The 15,561-nt window shown below is 43.4% G+C and overlaps 1 protein-coding gene across 1 annotated transcript in view; it reads left to right on the top strand.

The window, feature by feature from the left end:
* Positions 1-15,561, top strand: part of PLEKHA2 (pleckstrin homology domain containing A2) — a 155,725-nt gene that overhangs the window by 36,598 nt on the left and 103,566 nt on the right. The window contains exon 4 of the mRNA XM_077469962.1: positions 12,158-12,206. Coding sequence (XP_077326088.1) covers positions 12,158-12,206 — 49 coding nt within the window. The remainder of the gene's footprint in view (positions 1-12,157; positions 12,207-15,561) is intronic.

The raw sequence follows: 15,561 nt of genomic DNA, 5'->3' as shown, positions 1-15,561 counted from the left end.
GATTGACATTGCACTAACAGCCTCTATTTTCATTCTCTTACCTTACGTTTCCTGTTACAGTATTTGTGTAGCATGTCTAATTGCTGTCTAATGGGCACAGGGCACCGGAGTTAGACCCAGTGCTTTCAGGTATCAGCTCTCAGTAATAGACCATAGACAGAGCGAGGTTCCAGAAAAGAAAATCACTTGATTTCCCCATCAACACAGAAAGTTTTGACAGGGAAATCCCTCCCGTGGAGTCATTGTGTTCTCCCGGCAGGGGGAGAAGCCCCTCCCCCCCACCAGGAGAACACAGTGATTGCTGTTATGACAGCCGCTAGCAATAATCGCATGTAAAATCCAGAAGTCTGGATGCACCCAAGTTGAACGATCTATCAACTTGGGTGCATTGAGCCTGCCCAGACATAGTTCAAATCTCAACCAGTTCGGCAGGAACCAGCTTGGAACCGCCATGGCCGTCTTCGAACTATGGCCAGCTTTAGGAGATTTGTGCCAAGGAATCTTGTTGTTACTCAGCTATGCCAGCACAGAGCACTGGAGAGAAGGTCAAAAAGCAGCATTTTTACCAAGAAAAAGGTATATTAATTTTAAAATAAAAATTGGTCACAAAAATATGCAGGGTTGAAAACTATGAAGAGATAAAGATATGTGAAATTACAATTGGGCTTTACTACAAAACAAACAATACTACACTTTGGCCCCTTTCACACATTATCCTTCATTTTTTCTCAGCAGGGGATCTATAGACAAATCCCCAGCTGAGTTTGATCAGAATTAACACAGACACCCAGGCCTGTTAAGATTATGTTCTGTTCTGTTTGTTGTGATGGTGGCAAAACGGACCCATACAATCTTCATGGGCAACTTGATGTAAGTGGATATGTGTCTGCTTATATCCGTTTACATCCGTTTGATTCAGGTTTGCAAAATCGGACCTGGATGCAAACTTATTGCATTTGATACGACAAACCTGAACAGGTCCAAAAGTAAACTGACACACATCCATTTACATCGGACCGGCCATAGGAATATATTGCAGTTGGTTTTTAATCCGTCTAATCAGGGTCTAAAAAAGGGGTCTTTTTTGGAGCTTTATGTTAATGAGCAATAATACACGCAAGCTTTGTACATGCTGGGCATTTCAGTGCACTTTCTAGGGTTTTTTTCTGTGCCATCGGCAAAACACCAATTGATTTTTGTCTTCTAGTGCCTACACTAAATGGCTTTCATCGGCATGCATCTGCCAAGTTAGTGAAATGTGCCCAACTGATGTCTTTTGGAACCTGCACTAAATGGCTTTCACACCATAAACTCAAATGGTTTCAGTGGAAAACACATGCAACCATATCCAAAAAAAGATCCAGCCCCTGTGTACATGTCAACAATAAGGTGTATGAGGGTTTCCCCACCACATGAGTCTGGTATAGCTACTGGTGCTCCTTGTGCAATAATAAGGCAGACTAACCATAGCACCAAGCCAGTGATAGCTACTGGCTTAAAGATTTGTAATTTTTACCCAGATTGCAAAGCCATGTAGCCAGATTGGCCAGCTCTCTTTTTTCCACGGAAGGTAGGCAATAAAGCTTGGTCATTAAAACCACCACCCCCTCCCTCCCTGGACATTTGATTAGAGGAGGAGTATCAGCATACTGATAAGGTCATTATTATGCTCACTTTGCTCCCTCCTCAAGTCAGCAGGCTTCCAGGATTAGTGTTGCACCAAGCAATGCAGAGGAGACTGATACAAACCCTTCCTCTTCCAATGTGAGGTTTGCTGTATGAGGCTACATTCACACCCAAGCGTCACGTTTTCTTTGGAGGAGAATTGCATGATTTTGCAGCTTTTGTCAGGCTTTTTTTTAGGCAATTTTCAACTAAAAGGTGTGGAGTACTGCTGAAAAAAGGGCATATAGCTTCTGTTTGAGCAGAAAACGCACAAGAAAATGCTTGAAAAAAATGCTAGAAAACGAGTTCATGTACTTTTTTGAGCAATGGGTGTTTTGCTAAAAGCAACATGACTATGATAAACAGATGTAAACGCTCGTCCCACCAATTAACTAAACCACCACTATGACCCATACCTCACCCAACTGTTCAAGAATAAACAGACGACAACATTTGGAGTGAAAATTGGCCATAACAGCCATTTATTAACATATAACCAATAAAACACATTCCTTTAACAGAAGCATAATAATCACAATGATACACAATAATCCAGGTTGCAGATCTTTGAAGACACTGATGAAGCAAAATTAGTTTTTGTATCTGTGCAACCACATAGAGGTCCCCAGCCGCAACACACCGACTTGGGGACAATCCCATCTCCCTACATTCTATGCAGATACCTCCATATCCCAAATGCCCAGTTAAACCTCCGTTAACTGGAATTTTACAGAGGACCCCATACCATAGATGGTTCCCTGCTATGCCATATCGCTATTAATTTATAAGGCCTCCAAAGATCCCAACTGTCAGGCCACTACGACATACGTAGATCCGAACTTAGCAACTGGGAGGGATGGTGGGAAAATTCTTCTTCGTCCACGAGCTCCAACTGCCTGGGATGGTCCTGATCCCACCTTTTGCATGCCAAAACCCTTCCTAGAGTTGGAGCCCACCAATGCCGGTGTGTAACTTCCATAATGTTCAACCCTATACCGGCCTGTTTTCTCTGCTACCTAGTCATGCCCGCCCTTTGCCTATTTATTTATTTTTTGCTTTGGGCTTATCTGCACATTTAGATGTGAACAAGGGCTATTGAAAACAATAGGTTTTAACTTGCTGAGTGTTTTTGAGCATTGTGCTACAAGCTACAAAATGCTCAAGCGTGAATGGGGCCTCAGCGATTACTGGAGGCCAAAATTGAGACCTATCCAGGCACTTATAAAAACTTTAATTCCAAATGTATTTAATTATGGAATAAATGAATGCATAATTGGATTACAGGGCTTTTTAAAAATTTAGATCTGCCTGGAGCATAGTTTTAAGCAGTCAGGGAACACTTAGCAACTCAATCAACACTCATCCTCATAGGATTCATGTTTGCTAAATACATTTGTTAGTTAATTGCTGAATCCCCCTGATGATTTGTATACAATACAGGGCACTTGTGGTTATGGAGAAGACAGCATTAGGAAAGTAGGAAGTGTGTAGTGAAGGTTAGTAATCGTACTCTACGTACTCGTACGTACCCGTGTACTGTAAGGCAGCCCTAGACAGTACAAAGTGCATGATTCCCCCATCAACACAGACAGTGCTGACAGGGGAATCCCTCCTGCCGAGAAATTGTCTTCTCCCATCAGGGGGTGGGGGCGTGTGGGGGAAGGAGAACTATAGCACCTGCTTGTGATAATTAGAAGCTGGTTGTAACCAAGTTTTTTTTTTTGTAAATTCTTTTTTATTGAATTCAAAAGGTGTAGTTATACAAAGCAAAGCCTATTGGGCATACCAAGGCTTAGAGAAAAAAAACAAAAAACAACATAATATAGCATGTAGCACAAAATACTATAATATGACCACCGATGTCCGAGGGCAAACAAATGTGTTTCACTGAAGGTACAGATTAGTAATAATCTGGAGGGACCAGTCCCCCAGCACTCTGAAAAGGTCCATATCCAGTATCAGAAATGAATACAGAGATTTTTTAGGTGAGCTCGGCGACAGAAGCTACCGTCTGTCTAGATTCGGTCCAAATGTTCCAGACCTTGGAGAATTTATTGGAACATCCCCAGATTCAAAACTATAACTATAAAGTGCCACCAAATTATTAACTATGGACTGTCATTTTGGTTGGACTGCATGCCGCAGTTCCAACCCTGCACTGCCCTCTTACTTCTGGATAGGCCCTCACACAGCCTGGCAGCCAGATGCCCCCGTGATAGGCCCAAACTCCAGCCTAGCAGCCTGGGGCAGATGACAAACGTCCACCCAGATGGCAGTCTGGGTGGCATAGAACAGAGATCACCTGACTCCACCCGAATATATAGGTTCTCCCAGCAGGCCAAGGGATTGAAGAAAACCTCTGACCATTGGCTGAGATATCCCATATACCCATAACTTGACCTTAAAGTGGGGTACCCCCTAAAAAAAAAAAATTAAAAGTCAGCAGCTACAAATACTGCAGCTGCTGGCTTTTAATAATCGGACACTTACCTGTCCCGGGTTCCAGCGATGCGGGGGAACGAAGCCCCCCCCTCGCTCCCCGCTCCGCTCGCGGCGCCGTCATGCATACTGTGGGCACCCGGCTGTGGCTTCACAGCCGGGCACCCACTGCGCATGCGCAGGGCGCCGTGATACGCCGTACAGTCACCTGGGACACGTGACAGGTCCCAGGTGAATGTGCGGCGCGAGGGGAAGTGATGTCACCAGCCCGGGCAATGAAGAAGGCAGACTACGAGGGACCCCCTAGCAACCGGTATTTAGAGGTGAGTAAAAAAATTTTTTTTTGCCAATTATTTTTTTTTTGATTTTTTTTAAGAATTTTAAGTAGTTTTATTTTTTGGGGGGCAACTCCACTTTAAAATGTCCTTCTCACATCTAATGCCACCAAGTGCCCAGCCACCTAGTGGCAGAAGAGAAAAGTACAACAAGGCCAAACTTAGGGAGAAATCAATGGCTCTCTGAAAGCAATTATCTACAGTAGCTACTGCTGACAAGGACTTTGGTGAGAAGCTTCCTGACTAAACCCCAGGGCACTACAGTACAGTCAACCTGCCCATTAATGGTTTGAATCTCAGCCGGTTCCTAGTGGACGTGTTTGGCTGGCCTAAGGGCTCATTCATGCGGCTGCAGAGGGCCATACATTGTCAATAGAATTGTATATTTCTGCACCCAATAGTACAGTTTTTTGTGTACAGCTGTCTGTACAAATCAATGACAGGCTACTGCTGTACTCTAGAAGCCACACTCGTGAACCAGACAGATAGGAGACAAGGAGGGATATTTACTAAAACTCGAGTGTGCAAAATCTGGTGCAGCTCTGCATAATAACCAGCTTCCAGGTTTTATTGTGAAGGTTTAATTCAACAAGCTGAAGTTTGAAGCTAATTGGCTGCCATACACAGCTGTACCAGATTCTGAGTGCTCCAGTTGTAGTAAATAACCCCCAAGGAAGGTGTTTTGCATTGTCTTGTGTTGGGGCAGTGCTGGAATAGCCGCCCAATGCAGTCCTACTGCACCTGATGTGAACAGGCCCTAAGTGAGACCTTGATTTGTCGATGTTGTTATAGCACTTCATTCTTTTGCTTCTTGCCCATTTTTACTGTATAAGTATAAAGTATGGATGAATCCTTATTGAGTGTCAGAAATACACAGCTTAGTAATATTCACGTGACAATGGAGAAATCCTGGAAGGCATTAGTCATTGTGCTATCACCAATCCTATCTTCTAATTTATCTGTGATCACTTGGGTACTTCACAACGGGATTTTCTAGAAGGACAATACCCCTGAGCCTGCTGATAGCAGAGGGGAAAACCATGAGCTGGACAGATCATCAAGCCATCTGAGCAGGCACAAGAAAATGTTGTGATCCACGAGAAGAGGAAGTCTGTATGAGGAAGTGAGAGTGTATGAGCAAGCATGTCTGAATTGGGAAATAAGCCCAGAACATGTTAGCACTTGTATTACTTAGACATTATTTATGCCTTTATATTAGGGGGCTTTGTCAGTTAATACAACAAGTTAATACAACTTGTTGCTCAATGCTCACTGGCATTATGTATTATATATATTCAAACAAGAGTATCATTTGCAAATGTATGTCAATGTAATTGTCATATGCAAACACTGGTTTAGAAATCAAGGAAATGCTTTAGGCTATTAGCAATCGTAAAATGCTTATGGCTATTAGGATACAATATATACTTGGTTTCCTAGGATGAGGGAAATTACTATGAAGTCATATATATGGCCAGCTACATGCTGCTGTTAACCCATACCAGAGGTATGAAAAAGATCAGCTTGTGAAATATAAAATGTATAGTATAACAGATGTACTTAAAGGAGAAGCAGAGGTTCCTTATAAAAATGTTCCTGAATCCCTGTTGCTCTGAGGTACTCATCTAACCATACAAATAATAATAGATTTGTAATATAATATATTATATTTTGTAATATAATAATAGTCTCTTAATCCAACGCAGGTTAAAAAAAAGTTGTGTACTGGTACCCTGTTTCCCCGATAGTAAGGCACCCCCGATTGTAAGACGTATCGGGAGTTTCAGAGGGGTCGGCTAATATAAGCCGTACCCCGAAAGTAAGACATATGTCTTACTTTCGGGGAAACACGGGGGTATTGCCGCCTCCCTCTCATCTAGCTGCGCGCCGCCTCCTGCCCACGTCCGCACCGTCCCCCTCTCCATACGTCGCTGCGTCTGCCATTTCCCTCTGATCTTAATGAGCGCCGCCTCCTGCCCACGCCTGAGCCGTCCCCCTCTCCATACTTCACCGTGCCGTCCCCTGCACTTGTCACTGCCGCCTCCTGCTTAAAATACGGTAATGCACACAGTATTAATCATACATCAGTAAAACATACACATTGGCATACTGGGGTATCATCTGCTGTATGTAACCCAGTGGGTATCAGCAGGTGTCACACTGGATTAAATACAGCAGGTGGTACTGTATCACACATAAATCTGTTTTATCTTCCAGTATTCCACTGTTCGTTCTTACCATTTTTCATTGTTTTACATGTTATGCAATGTTGTAACAAGACATTCTTGGCACTTCCTTTTATAAAACTGTTTTGTGGTGAATACAATACTGTTCAGGTTGTTAATAAATGTTAATTTTATGGTTAAAACAAAAAATTCGAATTTTTTTTTCCAATATAAGACATACCCCGAAAGTAAGACATAGTGGGGCTTTTGGGGATAAAAAGAAAGTAAGACACTGTCTTACTTTCAGGGAAACACGGTATGTGTATGATTTGCTAATTTTATGCCCAACATCATCCAAAAATTTTGAGTTCCCTTTTCTTGGATAAGGTGGGGAAGTGGGGAAGCTACTCTTGCAGGGTATAAATGCAGAAGTACTGTATATTCCTAACACTCATTAGAACCGAAGAAGTAGCTTGGATAAGCTGTGAAATGTCTTTAATGTTACAGAACATGTTCAGTTGAATATGACCATCTACCCGGGGCAGACTGACCATTGGGCCACTCGGGCACTGCCCGAGGGCCCCATACCACTAAGAGGCCCCATCAGGGTTGCCAGCCTCAGTAAAAACAGGGACAGTATGTAAAAATTTGTGTTTATTTTTTACATCTGTCTCTGAAATATCCCTTACTGACACCCTTTTGGTATAAAAATCCCAAGATTATAGCTGCCCCACCTCTCCAGTACCTTCTCAGCCAATAGAAACATGTCTGTGTATACTGCATGATTGTATACTGTGTGTGTGTGTGTTTGTGTCTACTGTGTGGCCCCATAATCTCTGATTGCCTGGGGGCCCCATAAACTCCTATTGCCCGGGGGCCCTAGGAGTTGTCAGTCCACCCCTGCCAACTACTATTAGATACTACAGGTGATTATAGCCGTATTAGTGCACTTGCAACAGAAATAATTGCATACTGTCCTTGATTCCTTTTTATGCACTAACATCTAATTTTTCCAGGCAAGCTTTCAGGGTGTGTCATCTTCTTCAAGGTCTAAGCAGTACTGCGCCTTAGACCTTGAAGAAGGGGGCACATCCCTAAGGCCGGGTTCACACTATAGCGATGCGGGAACGCCGCGAATCCGCGGCGTTTACCCGCATCGCACACCTCCCGCCGGCAGTTCACACTGCCCTATGCGGACGGCTGGGAGTGTCAATGTTATGTTAATGACACCCCCAGATCCGTCGGCATATCGCAGTGCGATCTGCCGACTCGCACAGGAATCGGATCGCATGGTGTGAACCCCCATGCGATCCGATTCTGTTGCGGACCCAAAAAAGGGTCCCGTGCGAGTTTGCTGCGGGAGTGCTGCGAATTCAGCCATACTATCTGTATGGCTGTACTCGCATCGCTACGGAGATCGGATGTGATTTGCTGTGCGAATCACATCCGGATCTCCCCCCGCAGCGGTGTGAACCGGGCCTAAAGCTTGTCCTGAAAAATTGGATGTTGGTGCAAATAAAAAAAAAGTATCGTGGACAGTACTCAATTATTTCAGATACTACAGTATATAGAGGGGGGAAGGTCCAGTGCCTGTCAGATTTCTATTGCCTTTTGGGAAGATTTTCCCTAACTTCTTGTCTGGACAGGAGGTGATGGGAAATCTCTCCATTGGGAACGCAGGCAAAGACACATTTTAGTAACATGAGGAAGGGTTAGAGCTTCAGGCAATTTTTGTTTTGTTATCTGTGCCTACCTGACCCAGTGACATCTGCACACCCTAAGGAGGTACCTCCAGAACAGGAAATGAGGGAAAGCCTCCCCATGATATAAGTTTGTCTGGAGTTGGGCTTTTTAAGGGATTTTGCATAAACCCTTCTAAATACTCACTCATATGAATGATATTAGAAATTAGGAACCACAATTTCAGAATATTTTTTATTGTGTCACCAGCTTATGATCTTCACAGCCTATCCCAGTGATCATGACACCATAAGCCCTTGTACACACGGTCGGAGATTGCGACGGAATGTGTCCGATCGGACTGTTTTGTCGGATATTCCGACTGTGTGTGGTCTGCATCGGACAGTTTTCCAACTTGTTGGTAAAATTTTACGACAAAATGCTCCGATCGGACATACTCCGATCATGTGTAAAGAATTCCGATCAGACAAAGTGGCACGCATGCTCAGATCAAATTCCTACACCGAAGCTATTGGCTACTAGCGTGAACGTAGTCCGGTCGTAACGAAATAACGTCATTAGGTTGGATTTTCCGACAACTTTGTCCGACCGTGTGTATGCAACAGTTTCGGACAAAATCCGTCGGACAAAATCCAACGGATTTGGTTGTCGGAAACTCCGACCGTGTGTACAAGGGCTAAGAAGTGCAAGGCACTTAACAAAAAGTATTAAAAACCATAGCAAATAATCTGGTAAAGATGTCACTGCCCCACCTCTCCAACTCATCCAATCAGAGATTGCTTTGTATTCAGTCAGTAAATGCAAAACATGTTCTGGATGATCACTGGAGTAGCAAAGTCTTCTTCAGTGATTTCCAAATTCCAGGAATATGCATTGCTACATTGATCCAAGCTGGACCAGTGTAATTATGTAAAAAATACCCATGCCTGGAATTACTTAAAGCGGAGGTCCACCCTAAAATGGACCTCTGCTCATCGGAATCCCCCCCCTCCGGCGCCACAATTGGCACCTTTCAGGGGGGAGGGGGGTGCAGTTACCTTGATAATCCAGGTAACTGCACCCACTTCCGGGATAGCTGTCTGCGGAAAGGGGCGTGGATTACGCCCCTTTCCGCAACTGCCCGCCCCTTTGCGCAAGTGCCCCGCTGCCTGCTGGGAAACACACAGATCCCAGAGGCAGCGGGGACCGTCCGGATTGCGCCGCGCGGCTCGCGCATGCGCAGTAGGGAACCGGGAAATGAAGCCGAAAGGCTCCATTTCCTGATTCCCATACCCAAGATGGCGGCGGCAGGACCCGACAGACGACCTAGCGATCGGCTTCGGGTGCCGACATCGCGGGCGCGCTGGACAGGTAAGTGTCACTATTTTAAAAGTCAGCAGCTGCAGTATTTGTAGCTGCTGGCTTTAAAAAAAAAAAAAAACGCGGAGTCCCGGTGGACTCCTGCTTTAATTACATCTTTAATGAGAGAAATGCAAGATCTGATGGTTTCTGTACTTATAGCATTAAACAAATAACCAATATCCACATGAATAATTCTAAGCAATTGTCAGGGCTGGGCCCAGCCCTTCCTTCTCTGAGCTGGCCACTTAGCTGTCGGCTATTGCCAGCTCCTATCTCTCCACAGGGACTCATCTGTGGATGATCCTGCTCGTCGGTCCTGCCTACTTAAGCCGTCCAGTCCAGATGATCTCTGACTTCGCATTGGTCACATCTCTAGAGACACTCTCCTGTCTTCCTGCTAAAGACTTGCTTGGCTGACATTCTTTCTGGCTTCAGATCCTGCTTGCTGTTCTACTACGCTGTTCCCTGGCTCCCTGATGTTTTGGCTTGTCTGACTATCCGTTCCGGTTCCTGAACTCTGGCTGTTTTGACTACGTTTACTCTGTTTACATTTTTTTATTATTAATAAACAAGTGTGATTTAACCGTACTTCTGTCTCAGTTTGATTCATGGTTTCCGACAGCGATGTTCCTGGATACCCACCTTAGTAGCTCCTGTTGATGGTGCAGACACACAGCTTGTAGCCTTCGATTGAAAATGTTAACATATAACATGATAAATTAATACTCTTTAATATTCTTCCTGAACAAGTGGAATTGTCCATCAATTACGTTGAGGGATCTTGAGTTTAATATACATATGTAAATGTGTATTTATTTAGCAAGCATAAAAAAAATTTTTTTTTTCAGGATGAGGCAAGTTGGTTGGAATCCTTGTGGCTTCTTTTTCCCTTCCCTTCTTTTTTTTAACTGCAGCATTTTAGAATGTGGGAAAAGCTTGAAACAAATGTGCTCTTTTAGTCCAAGGTCAGCTTTAGCTGTTCCCTGCGCTATCTGAAACTGGGGGAAAAGTTTATTGGCTGGCGTTCCATTTTCAGATGAAGGTGGGGCAGTGGAGAGTGAAAGCTTACATCACAAGACTAACTTCCCGTCCACTTATTCCACACTACTTCCATCTTCTATCTTTAGTATTTTCATCCTAAAATGTCAGCTGCAGTGTCAGTACACTTCAGGGCAACGTTAGAGACATATTTATTTAACATAATTTCACATTTAATGTTGTCACCAGAAAACAGAGACAGGGGAAATTTTCCAATGGGGACACTTATACCTGTGACAGCTGTCTGAAAGAGTATTCCCCTCAATTTGTAGAGATTAAAGCTGGCCATAGATGGATCAACAGGGACTTTTGATCCATACGTGGCTATTTCCAATCAACAGAAGTTGATTGTGTGGATGGTGGAATCCGTTTTTTTCATTAAAAGAGAAGAAAGGGTTTTGTTTGTTTTTTGCAGAGTCATACTTACCTAGCTGGATGCAGTATCGGTCTAATGCTGCATCTGTCCCCCGCCGGCTCTAAGACTGACAAGTGAGCGATCAATAACCGGCAATCGCTTGGTTCTCAGGGCTCCCTAAGCAGAGAGCTGTGACTTGAGCCCTTGGCTGTGAAGGGGGCGGGAGCTCCTGGCTCAGGCTCAGTGCAGGCATGTGGGCAGATCCCCACTTCATTGTTGTGATCTTGCCCGAGCCTGGACTGGCTCTGTGACATCAGCCGACAGCAAGCTTCAGCTCACTGTCTGCTGAAAACAGGTTACAGGAGTGCAGAATGAACTGCACTCCTGTGATCCACAGGTACAGCCAAACAAGCTTTGAAGGAAAAGAGCAGGTTGAACGAAAGAACATTTTCCCATCCACACATTCAAGGTAGATGGGGGAATCCCTCCCTCAGAGCTGTTGTATTCTGACTATAGCTGGTGGCACTGATCAAGCAAACATTTCCCAACAGGCTGGTTGTACAGAAGTCAATGGATGGATCAACTTCTGTACAACCAGCCTGCCCAACAGTACCTGCACAACCAGTCAAGTTTTGATCCATCTATGGCCGGATTTATGGTAACTTTACAGGAGGTATGTCCATTCCCTTTTCTATCTAAAATGAAAAAACAAAAAAGTTTGGGCATGAGATATTCTAAATGCAGACCCTGGAGGATTTCCCAATGCAGGGTGTGGGGGTTAGTTTGTGTTAAAATGATAAGTTTGCTGAGATCTTATTTTCTATCTCTCTATTTTCAATTTTCTATCTTCTAGGTCCCATGAATGTGACTTCCATATGTTGATTTAAGTGTTTATGTATTTGGCTGTAGATAAGGTTATCACACGACATAATGCCTCTATTAAAGCCTAGTGCTGAGTCATAGTCTGCGGGCGTGTAGTGAACAAATAAAGATTACCTTGTCTCTTTAAATAATTCTCTAACACATATATAAATGAACCTTCCTTCATTTTATTGCAGGGATAAATGTCACATTCTCTAATTGGTATTGATTTAACAACCCATCTTGTTTCCCGTCAGGTTGGCACCGCTGCTGTGAAACAAAAAGCAAAGATGACATTTTGTTTTGGTGAGGCAATGTTCTTGATTTCACTTTTATACCTCGGCTTTATCTCTGCTTGCTTTATCTTCTCAATTTCTGCTCTAAATGTTGTAAAATATTACCATGAGATAAGACAGAGGAGCTGGTAGGCATTAATGAGGTTTTCCACTGTCAGGCAGAAAGAGGAAACCCTCTTCATATTATGACCCCCCCCCCCCCCCCCCTCCAGTCCACCACCGCTGCTAGTTGGCTCATTCAGAACCCCTCCCTTATAAAACACTGAGCTGCAACAAGGAACCTTTGTTGAGATTCAGAAAGTGATGTGTCGTTTCTCGGTACTGAAACTTAAAGGATCGCAAAGGGACCCCGGGCCATGCTGCATCCCTGAGCAATGGTGGTGGCACAACAACAGCAGCACTGATAGGGTTAGAAGTGGGGAACCGGGTAGCTTTGGGGGAATGGGAACATAGATCCTTCACTTCCTTCATGCAGAAAGTGTGACGTTTAAAGGAGAACTCCACAAGCTTTGGTGACTCCTAAGATCCCTTCTTCAGGCTTTATACAATATAAAAATGGATATAAGGGATCCCAAATGCTTACATCTTTAATAACTTAGGGTAGTCAGCATAGGGTATCACTTAAAGCTGAAGTTTATCCTAGTTTGATTGTACCTCCCCTGGTTCCTCATTTCCTCCCCTTGTTGAAATGCTAATTACTATACATTTTTGGTTCCATTCCTGCAAGGTTTTTAGGGGTTCCTTGAGCAGTGATCAATTTTTGCCTCTCAAATAACTTACCAGTGACACCAATGTTTAACTGATCAACAATGTAATGAGCATTTTTCCTACTGACCACCAATGTAAGGAAGTCCTTCACCCACCCATCTTAAGGGGCCCATCTCTACGGACCACCAATGTAAGGAAGTCCTTCACCCACCCATCTTAAGGGGCCCATCTCTACGGACCACCAATGTAAGGAAGTCCTTCACCCACTCATCTTAAGGGGCCCATCTCTACGGACCACCAATGTAAGGAAGTCCTTCACCCACTCATCTTAAGGGGCCCATCTCTACGGACCACCAATGTAAGGAAGTCCTTCACCCACCCATTTTAAGGGGCCCATCTCTACTGACCACTAATGTAAATTGGCAAATCACTGACCATCAATGTAAGGGGCACTTTTCCTTCAGACCACCAGTGTGAGGAAGCACTACAGTTTTCACAGCCTGCATTTCTTTTTGTTCATTCATTTAATTTGTTTCATCTCATTATTAATATTATTGCATATACTTTTGCTTTATAGAATAGCCCTCTGTGTCAAATAGGCCACAAGCACACCACATCCATTATTCTATTACTTATTCTTTCAGACACAACTTACCGTTCACATTATTGTCGTGTGAGTTGTAGATATTTATTTATTGGCAGGGGTTCCCTGAGCCCTAAAAGTTATTTTAGGGGTTGCTCACTGTTAAAAAGGTTGAGAAATACTGCTATGGGGTGTCACTTGACTGACAGCTCTGAGTCTACTGGGGCTGTCGACATCAAATCCAAGATGGCGGCACCCAACAGCAGTCTCCGAACTTTTGGATGTTTATAAAAGAAAGACGTTTATGGTAAATAACACACATAAAATATATTAAATGCACATATAATCCTGGGGGATGATTTTTGGTAAAATGAATGGTCTGGCAGCAGGGTCTCTTTAGGTCACTTACTCCAAACACATAAGGACTTTCGGCCTTTTACGTGTTTAAAAGTAATACAGAAAGAGGGTCACCCTCACAGCCAGGCAGATACCATTTTGAAAGGAGGTCATCACTACCAGTCTCCATGTTTCTCTTATTGCAGGTTTACTTTAAAAAGTGCACCTGTAGTTATGGAGAAGATTATATGATGCAGGAGGAGGACAGGCAGTAGCATTGATCTTTTGTTTATTTTCACTCCCAGTTATGAAGGCTTAGTGTATTCAGGCAGGGTAATGTAGAGACCAGACACTAGTATTTATTAAAGTAGAACTATAGGCAAAATACATTTTCATTTTGTGTCCTATTGGGGATATTCACCTTCACTTCCTGTTCCATAGCCAAACCAGAGCTAGTGTCCCATTGGAAGCTTTCACCTCTATTACTTTATTTGGAGACAACCCCAAATCTTGAATTTTGTTTTACTTTCACTTTCAGTATTAAGGTAAACAGGACAAATAGAGAGGGGGATCTCCCTAATGGGGGCACGGACAACAGTAAAAACCTGATAGGTGTTCTATTCCATCTCCACTCTAAAATAAAAAAAAATCAGTTATTTCACCCTTTTGTATAGGCATGTGCCCATGGCAACTCTAAGCTCTTGTACACACGGTCGGAGATTCCAACGGAATGTGTCCGATCGGACCGTTTTGTCGGATATTCCGACTGTGTGTGGTCTCCATCAGACTGTTTCCGTTGGAGTATCCGACGGACCAAGTTTTCCAACTTGCCCGTAAAATTTTCAGACAAAAATGCTCCGATCGGACATACTCCGATCATGTGTAGAGAATTACGATCGGACAAAGTGCCACGCATGCTCAGATCAAATTCCTACATCAAAGCTATTGGCTACTAGCTTGAACGTAGTTCCATCGTAACAAAATAACGTCATCACGTTGTGAACGATCGGATTTTCTGACAACTTTGTCCGACCGTGTGTATGCAACAGTTTTCGGACAAAATCCGTCGGACAAAATCTGACGGATTTGGTTGTCGGAATGTCCGACCATGTGTACAAGTGCTAAGAAAGCAAATATGTGGAATTTTCTATCAGTTACAGTGATCTTCTGAGATATTCAAGACATTTAAGTCAGTCATACTAAATATTCTGTCAACTTAAAGGGTAACTCCACCTTCACGGGGGGAAAAAAAATAGCAAATATAAAAAAAAATAATATACCATATACAATTGCGACACAAGTCATATTGTAAACATTACCTTTCCTTTTCAATCTGCAGCTATGTAATTTTCTGTAAAATGCAATGCAATATGGCTACCTGGAGGTGTTCTGTACACAGAATGTGTACAGAACGCCCCCCCAGAAACATAATTTCCTGCTTGTTTGGTTCACTGATTTTCCCAGAAGTCTGTACTAAGATACAAGTCAGATTTTTGGCATCCCTTGCAACAAAAATTTAATTTTTGGCAATATACTCCCAATAGGAATGCAGACCCAGCAGTTTACCTTATTAGAGCTCTACAGCTGCAGGTTGAAAATTATGAAATCTCTCCCATTAAACTCACTCAGCACAGGGGCACAAAGTAACACAAGGGGACTTCTTTAGAATAACAAAAAGTAGGAAAGTTTGTTAAAATCCCTGCAATTTACATATATCAGATTTTGGCTGAAATGGGGT

Source organism: Lithobates pipiens, unplaced genomic scaffold (assembly GCF_037356315.1).
Source record: "Lithobates pipiens isolate NorthernLeopardFrog02 unplaced genomic scaffold, aLitPip1_a1.2 Scaffold_8, whole genome shotgun sequence".
In the NCBI taxonomy this organism is placed as follows: domain Eukaryota; kingdom Metazoa; phylum Chordata; class Amphibia; order Anura; family Ranidae; genus Lithobates; species Lithobates pipiens.
This window is presented reverse-complemented; position numbering and strand designations above follow the sequence as displayed.